The following is an 8,752-nucleotide window of genomic DNA, read 5'->3' as shown; positions in this document are numbered from 1 at the left end:
ATCAGGCACTGGGTATAGGTTGCCTTTGAAATATGTTGTTTCTGACCTGGACATCAGTGGGAGCTGAAGTATCAGGGTCTGTCCCAGCAGCAGGAGGGCTGAGGGGTGATATAGGGGACAGTCACAGGAGTCACTGTGGGCTGAGCTGTGAGTTACCCCTGTACCAATATCAGTGACCTCTGTAGTTGGCTTCAAACCAGGGAAGGGCTCTTAAGGCCACCAGAAAGGGACATGGCATTTCAGATGGGTAGGAAATGTTTTGTTCCCTGTTCTGGTTTGTTGTTTAAAAGCTCCCAGCAGCCCTTCAGGCATCTCCCAGCTGGTGGAGCCCTCTCCCACATGCCACAGACTTAGAAAAATCACCTTATTCCAGAGACCATCAACAGTGGTGCAACCCCCCATTTTCAGGGTAGGGAAAGCCCCTCCTGAGTGCAGGAGCTGCTCTGCAAAGGGCTGGTGTCCAAGCACAGATGGGATGAGCGTGGTCCTGGTGGGTGCAGGTGGGAATATGGGGCTGCTGGGACCTCTGGTCCATCTCCAGCACCCAGGAGGACCTGTCTGCTGTGAATGAGCCTGGGAATTTGTGAGCAGCACTCTCCAAACACGGCACAGCAGGGAGTGAAGTGCCCTCTGCTCATAAAATATTCAGAAGTCCTTGGAGTGTGGAGTGCCTGGAGATAGGGGGGTTCCCATGGGGAAAGCACTTGTGCTGAGATGGGGAAACATGGAATGACAAGGTGTCCCACCTTGTCCTTGTGTTGAGGAGTACTCAGGTGGTCCTGTCGAAGCGATGGATCTGCAGTCACCAAACCTCCACGTGCCCTTCCCCAGCCCACCCGCAGCCAAGCCTGGCTGTTTAAATCCCTGCTGCCTGCACGGAGCATCAGCCCCCAGGCCAGGAATGCTGCCTGCCATCAGGAGGAGAGAGGAAGCAAACAGGAGTGATGCAGGCCTTCTGCTTAAAGTGTTTTTCATATGGAAAGCCACGTTCTCTGCCTGTGTTTCTGGCAGCTGCCCTGTCCGCTGGCTCCGTCAGTGCGAAGTCCTCTGCTGGCACATTGCCCGGCCATTCCCAGAGCCCAGCTCTTATTCATTGACTGGGTAGGATTACAGGAACTGGGGGAAATGCAGAAGTGAGGCCGTATTTGCCACCAAACTGGTTTGGCTCCTGGTTTATTTGCTGCTTTCCCACTTCCCAGGGCCGCTGGAAGTGACTTTCCTTCACGCTGATGTTCTCCAGGGTTTGTCCACAGGCAGAGCTGTGACACTTATATGGCATTGAGGGGGGCAACAGGAGTTGCCAGGCTCACCTTAACCTTTACATCATCAAGTGCTCAGATTCAGTCCTGCCCTGCCCTGGACAGTTTATTACAGGGGGGATTTCTTGTTACTCTGGGCTAAGGTCCTGGGTCCCAAATGCTGCCTGCACCCAGCTCTGAGGCAGAAAACAGCGAGGCTCAGCAGCTTGGGGAAGGGATATCTTGGACAACCAGCATCATTCACATGCTCTCACATTTCCCTGGCCTCTTGCTGAGCTCTTTTCCTTTCTTCTGAAGTGGGGCTTGGTCAGAAGCGCTGGTATCAGGTTTTGTTGCACGTGGATGAGCTGGGAAACGGCTGCATTGCCCACCCCGGGGCAAGACCTGCAGAGCTCATGACCCTCCACCACGGAGGGTCAGATTTGTGCTTCCCCCTGCACAGCTGCTCTACTCCCAGTTTCCACACAGGACTTAATCTTCCCAACCTGATCATCCCTCTCTTGAGGTCTTTCCCTTGGGTCTTCTCCCCGGAGCGACCCAACGAGCTGATCCCCCACCAGATGACACTTGGATGAGGGTCAGCCTGGGGGGCTGTGTCAGGACACAGGGTCGCTCTCCCCCTCGGAGGCCCCCCCGGGTGCTGGAGGACACCCACGCACGGCAGCTTGTCCAAGCACACAGCAGAGCCAGGGATGTGCTCGTGCTGAGCAGAGCCAAGAGAGGCAGGATGGTGTTACTTCAGGACACGGCGCTGGCCTCCTCTGCTCCCTGCAAAGGGTGGAATGGGTTTTTTGCCTTTTTCTCCCCTTTTTCCATCCTGGTTGTTTGGAAGTGCAGGGCAGAGCTGATCCTCACCCCCCTGCATGGGACCGCCCTTATGAGCAGCAGAACAGTGAGGACGAGGACTGAGGTCTCATGCTGAGGTTTGGACTGAGTGTCCCCCGAGTGTGGGGTGTCTCTGGCTGACTGTTCATCCCTGTGTGTTTATTATGGTGGGATCTAAGCTCCTGTCTGCTCCAGTGCTGTGTACCAGACAGGAGCAATCCTGCCAGCACTGGTGTCTGTGCTGCCAATTGTCATTTCCTACCCAGTTTGGCTATTTTGTTTAAATCTCCAGCTCCTGGAGTCAGGTGAATAAGGGCAATTCCCAAATTCCATGTTAAATAGAGGCCTGTGGTGCTTCTGGCTGCAGAGGAAGCAGATCTGCTGGGGGATGCAGGCAGCACTAGGGCAGAACAAGTTGTGGACTACAGCTCTTTGCAGGTCAGACACAGACTCCTTGTGCAGGTACAACTTCAGTGGGACCAGCATTCCCTTATTTTAGTGCTTGCCACGACAGTGTTTCCAGATAGGCTTTGGAGTGACTGTGTTGCCTTGGGGATGGGAGTAGGGGTGGGATGGGGTTGGATGGGATGGGATGGGATGAGATGGGGTGGGATAGGTAGAAGCCCCATTCAGTTAAGGATCTGTCCTAAAGATTGTGGTTAATACCTATAAATCCTAGAAGTTGGCTTAACTGGGTGCTTAAGGGTCTCTTAAAAAAACCTTGGAGCTGTGTCCTTTTCTATCCCCAGGTCTCCTCCCACAGCTTCAGCAGGCAGGGTCAGGCCAGTCCACATGATCCAGCCGTGCTTGGAGCACTCCAGCACCTGGACCTGGAGCTCAGCATTTCGGAGCCGTGGTTTAGCCGGGTATTAGCTGGAGCCTTCGGACGGGCTGAGCTCAGCCCCCCCAGCTGCTCCAGAGCCTTCCTCCCACGCAGCCCTCCCCAGAGGCACTGGATGCACAGAGCTCTCTGCAGGAGCCAGGCACAGCTGTGAGCAGCCTCTCCCTGCACTGGGCATCCTCGGTGGTCCAGGGGCCGTGTTCAAGATGCTGGGGGGGTGACTTCGGATGATTTCTCATCCCACCCCTTTTCCCCCTCTGCATTATCAAGTCCCATTCTCTGTTGCTCATGAGAAGCTTCCCCTGGCCCCCTCCAGCCCCTGGGGGGAGCAGAAGCTGATGCAGACCCGGCCCTTAGTGAAGATTTCAATCTCAAAGCCACGACCTCAGCCATGGCAGGGTCTTGAAGGACCTGCAGGCCAAAGCAAGCATGTGGCACAGGATTGTGACCAAAAGCAAACAGCTCATGCAGGAGCAGCCTGTAGCAACCGTACAGTGCCTTTGGTTTGTTGCAGCACAGCCTGTCCTTTGCACTCCGGGAAGGTAAAGCCAGGGAAGGGGGAAGTCTTTCTTCCAAGCCTTGTGTGCCCACACCAGCACAGTGGCTCCCAGTAACCCCAAGGGCCACCATCCCGTGTCACCCCACAACACTGGGGACCGTGTTCCTACAGCAAAAGGCTCCTGGGCTGGCAGCAAATAGCCTGTGTGGAGTTAAAATGCTCCTGAAGCCGCTGTCTGGCAGTGATGGAGGATGTGCTGGTGGTTGGATTCGGATGGGGTGGGGGACTGGGGGGGGTTCAGGCATCCTCGGTATCTGGAGGGCTCCTAATGTTACTGAGGGGCAAGGAAGGAGCCAAGTGAGTGTCTTCTGGGACTGCATCTCTCATGCCTGTGTTCCCAGTACCAGGGCTCCTGCATACCTCCTCCAAGACCACAGCAGAGCTGCAAAGCACTTCCTTTTACCAGGATATTTATTGCTAAATATATGAATCTGGGAGCCTGTGGAGCGTGAAATTAGGAACAAATGTAAAAGGGAGGTCTAGACAGGAATTGTTCAGCTTATGGGCCTCTGCATGCTCTGCTTTCCTCCCCCTTTGCATTCTGGAGGGTTTAATGCTTCCAGGTACGCAGCTTTAATCAGAGAAGTATGTCTTGGGAGGAAAAAAAGGGTGAAATGCAAATGGTCTTGCTCCGGAGGGAGCAGTGGCTGTGATGCCACGTCTGGCTGGGCACGGCTGGGCAAGAACCATGAAAATTGGCTCTGTGTAACCCTCACTTGTGCCCCCGGCGTTTAATTAATGGGTGGGAAAGCCGTGGAGCACTCGCTGGCAGAGCCCTGCCTGCCACCTCCCATGGTGGGCTGGCAAGGAGATGATGATCCCCTCTGATGGGTGCAATGCTGGTCCCTGAGAGGCTGCAGGGCTGAGTCTGCACCCCAGAGCCAGGTCCTGTGCCACCCCCGCACACCCTGCCCTTGGCTCCAGGACAGCAGGGGGATTGCAAATGGGAGCAGCAAAGGACCCAGAGATGGGCATTTCTAGCCAGTACCCGCTGCAGCCCAAGGAACCAGAGTTTCTAAATCACTAATGTACTGTTTCCAGACCTTTCCCGTGGCCGTGTTGCTCCTCCTGAGCCTCCTCAGAGCATTTTGCCCAAGGAATGAGGGCAGGATTTGGCCCGGCACTTGCCCTGTGGCCGCTCAGTGTGAGAAGCCGTTCAGCCGTCGGTATAAATTCCCTTCCCTCCTCCCTCCTCCCTTCCCTCCTCCTCGGCAGCAACATAAAACGTGACACTGCTTTATCCATTCAGCACTCACCCAACTTTAGCAGGACATTAAGCGCCTGAAAATATGGCACGGATTTATTTTCTTTGGAAGCAGGTTAAATCCCTGACAGATACAGTTGCTTTTCCTCGGGTGCTGAAGTAATTTGGGGCTGGGGTGGCTGGTTTTTTGGTTTAACCTGATAGCATGAACTGGAGGCCAGCTTTGCTAAAGCACTTGAAGAGTAGGTGGTCAGGGTTTGATTTCTCTCTTAATTTATGCCTCTTCTCCTGTTCCCAGCCCAACGCTTGCAGCACTAAAGGGCTGCTGGAGCTTTAGCCGTGACAGTGTTAGTGCCACTGTCTCCAGAGCCCCTGGCAGGTGTAAGCAGGCAGGTACACGTCTCCCCAGCATCCTTCCTGTGGCAAAGAGCTGTGTCTTATCCTGCATGGGATGGAGAGGAATTCAAGCCCTCCCATGAGCTCTCAGGGGAGGGATGCTCAGAGCAAGACCATGTTGGCGTTGTGGGGCTTGTGCTGCACATGATGAACAACGTCCACCCTCTAAGTGAATCCAACAGTGCCAGGAGCAGGGATCTTCCACTGCTACCAGTGCTGCATCAGCAGATTCCTCCCAGATTCGTCTAAGGGGCATTCCAGGCAGAGAAGGGTGCTGGTGGTACCCCAAAGTGCGTGCACAGGACCAAGCTGAACCACAGCATCTCTATGATGGTCAGTGCGCTGTGTCCCAGCCACAGCATTTGTGAGTGAACAGCTCACCCAGGGCTGTCAAAAACATCATCCTGGGGTGCCCCCAACAGCTCCCCAACACTGGCTTCGTGAAGTGAAGGAGCTTGGTGCGTCAGACACATCCTGTTCCTAAGCTTGCTGCTCAGGGAGGGGAGCATGCCTGTCCCTGCAGTCATTAAGGGCTCACTTAGCAGCTCCAGTCATTCCAAATTAAAATATCACATTGTTTTCATGGGGGAAATGGATTATAGGCTCAGAGAAAAATGTGTACAGCTCAGAAATCCTTATTGCAAAGCTCCTTCTCCCATCACCAAAGCTCTCTGCCGCCAGGCAGGAGCCGGGAGGGTGCCACGAGCCTGGGTCAGAAGGTTTTACTTCCCTTGGGTCCCCCCTCCTGTGTGCAGAAGAGCCCCATGTGACCCCAGAGCTGCTTCTCACTCAAACTCTCACCCACTTTTCCGCTCTGCACATGCAAGGTGGCGTTTAGGGGAGAAGGGGACTCCTTGATGACTTCCACAGGTGCCCAGTGCCAGGCTCTGGCCTTATCCTGCCTGTCACCTCCCAGCTCCTGGTTTCTATCCCCCTGCAGATGAAGGTGAGAGCAGTGTTTGGGGCTCTACAGCCCAGCCCATCACCAGCCTCACCCTATCACCCCGTGCACTCGCTTTTGCAGGCTGTTAATGGAGAAGAGGGCGGATGACAGCCGGGACCGTGGTCATCACAGGTGGAATATTAGCGACTGTCATTTTGCTATGTATCATCGCCGTCCTCTGCTACTGTAGGCTCCAGGTAAGGCTGGGGGATGCGACCCCAAAGGGTGCTGCAGCAGAGAGGGAAGTCCACTGGTCCTCAGGGCTGGCATGCACGGAGCAGCCCCTCAGGGACAGGGCGGGGGGTTTGGGGTGCCAGCTGAGCCATCCCGTTTCAGTATTACTGCTGCAAGAAGGATGAGTCCGAGGAGGACGAGGAGGAGCCCGACTTCGCCGTGCACTCCCACATCCCGCCGCTCCACTGCAACCGCAACGTAGTGCTGACCAACGGCCCGTCCCTCTACACCTCGTCCCCCTTCACCAAGAAGCCGACCCCGACCCGGTCCAGCTGCCCCGGCTGCGGCCCCTACGAGCCCCCCTACGAGCCCCCCACCTTCTTCCTTCAGGAGCCCCCCGAGGAGCTGCACAACGGGGGCGACCGGGTGAGCTACAAGACGGTGAGCCAGGAGGATCTGGCTCTGCCGGTGAGCGTGTCCAACCTGCAGGCTCTCAACCCCAACCGGCTCTCGGCCATGCGCGAGGCCTTCTCCCGCAGCCGCAGCATCAGCACCGACGTGTGAGGGGCTGGCATCCTGTCACACCTCGTCGCACCTGCCGGGGCTCTGAACGGCGGGGAGAACTCGGTGAAGTTCTGAAAAAGAAGAAAAGCAAAAGAAGTGAATGTATTTCTACCAGGGCTGAACGGCAGCGTGAAGGGGTAGCGAAGCACACCCGAAAGGGGAGCGTGGGGGAGGATGGTTGCAGCTGGGACGTGAGGTTTTCTAGCGCTGCGTTGCATTTTTTTTTTTCTTTTGTAAAGAGGATTTTGATACTTGGAGCATCCTTTTCTATGGAGTACCCACCCCTCCTCACCTGGAAAGCCGAGGGACGGTGAGCAAATAGGGGGGCACAGGGTTGGCTGCAGAATGGCTCGTGCTGCGAGTCAGCAGCCAGCTGCTGCCGTGACGTGGGGGCCCTGATGTGCACACATATGTGCACACACACACACGCCCTCAAAGGTTCTCAAGCAGAGCAGAGCTGCTATTGCCCACCCTTCTGCCACCCCTTCCTGCAGTGCTCCGTGCTGCAGCCATGGCAGTGTGCATGTGTGTGTGTGCACAGCCCTGCACTATTCCCAGACCACCTCGCTCCTCAAGTCAGTCATTAATTCCCAAGTGACAGGCACAATCCCCTCAGGGCTGGGACGGCGGGTGCATGCACAGCCTATCCCTGCCCCTGGAGATCCTGGAGTGACCTCACAGTTCCCTGATGGAGGGTGCAAACCCATTGTGTTGCCTGGCTATGGGAACAACACACAGCACACTTTTGGATTGAGGAATACCTCTCTGAATAATCCTTCCCTTCTCCGAGTAATGCCATAAACAACTTCTAACTGAGGCTCTGTGTCATCACGTATGTGCCCACCCCAAGCATGCACATTTTTACATGCATTTATTTGTCTTCTTTAATTTTCTAAAAATCCTTGATGCTTTTCACCCATCCAGAGATGTGTCAAAACACTTCAGATTTAGGCAAAACCTCCTCTTTAGCATTTTTCATTGAGCCCTTTCCCACGGCCGGGCAGCCTGGCTGTGGCACCAGCTCTGTCCCTGCTCCTCCAGCCACACTGGATCTGGCCAGGGCAGTGCTGGGAGAGCAGCAGGCACAGAGCTGGTCACTGAGAGTGTCCCTCTGCACCAAGCATGCTGTAAAGGAACCCTTTTAGTATTTCAGTGCTTTAGGAGAGGAATTGCACGTTGCAGCAATGTCTACGGGGGGACTCACGCTCCAGTCTCTCCTGGCTGTCTCCATTCCTCCCCTCCAACCTCGCCATACTCCCAGTTTGTGTGACAAAAAGCACCCTGTTTCTCCTGGATTATACATTATTCAGGTTTAAAGCATCACGCTGGACCTGGGGGCGGCTGGCAGAGGACGGACTGGCTGCACAGAGACTCCAGTGGCCCCAGTGCTGTGCTCCAGGTCAGCTTTCCTTTTTCAAGATGTTACGGGAAGAAACAGCCGTGGCTCCAGCCCCATCGGCTCACAGACACTGTGCTGCAGCCCAGCTGGGTACTTTACTTTTAACCACGAGGGCTTTTAATTCCACAGGAAATCTTTTGAAGTACAAGTCAGTCTTTGCAAATGAGTATCTTCGACTTTCTCGGGGGGGTTCTGTTTGGGTTTGGGGGGGGAGGGGGCCGGGGTTGGTTTCGTACGTGTTTAATATTCTGGGCTCGGTCCCTGAGGTGCTGCATCCCGGGAGCACGATGCCTCTGCTCCGGAGGGATGCAGCCACTCGGGCCATGCTCCCATGTACAGTTCTCACCGGGGTTTGTTTCCACGCCTTGAGCCCTTTCTCTCCCCGTTTCTCGTGACCGTACTTCTCCTCCCAGCCTTCCTTCCTTTTTTCCCTTATTTCTTTCCCTTGTAGCTTGGAAACTAAGCAGACGGTTGGCTTTCACTAACCTTCACCTGGTGATCTGTTGTACAGGACTTTGGGGATCTCGGGGAGGGGGGGGAAGTAAAAAAAGAAATAAAATAAAATTAAAAAAAAAAAAAAAAAAGAAA

General features: G+C 55.0%; 1 protein-coding gene across 2 annotated transcripts in view; it reads left to right on the top strand.

Annotated features, from left to right (window-relative positions):
* Nucleotides 1-8,752, top strand: part of FAM163B (family with sequence similarity 163 member B) — a 31,636-nt gene extending 22,884 nt beyond the window's left edge. For both annotated transcript variants that reach the window (XM_017810401.1, XM_017810402.1), the window contains 2 exons: nucleotides 6,109-6,224; nucleotides 6,364-8,752. In XM_017810401.1, the coding sequence (XP_017665890.1) occupies nucleotides 6,132-6,224; nucleotides 6,364-6,765 (495 nt within the window). In that variant the 5' untranslated portion in view covers nucleotides 6,109-6,131 and the 3' untranslated portion in view covers nucleotides 6,766-8,752. The remainder of the gene's footprint in view (nucleotides 1-6,108; nucleotides 6,225-6,363) is intronic.

Source organism: Lepidothrix coronata, unplaced genomic scaffold (genome assembly GCF_001604755.1).
Source record: "Lepidothrix coronata isolate B3197 unplaced genomic scaffold, Lepidothrix_coronata-1.0 Scaffold28, whole genome shotgun sequence".
NCBI lineage: Eukaryota > Metazoa > Chordata > Aves > Passeriformes > Pipridae > Lepidothrix > Lepidothrix coronata.
The sequence above is the reverse complement of the archived record's forward strand: the minus strand, read 5'-3'. Positions and strand labels throughout refer to the sequence as shown.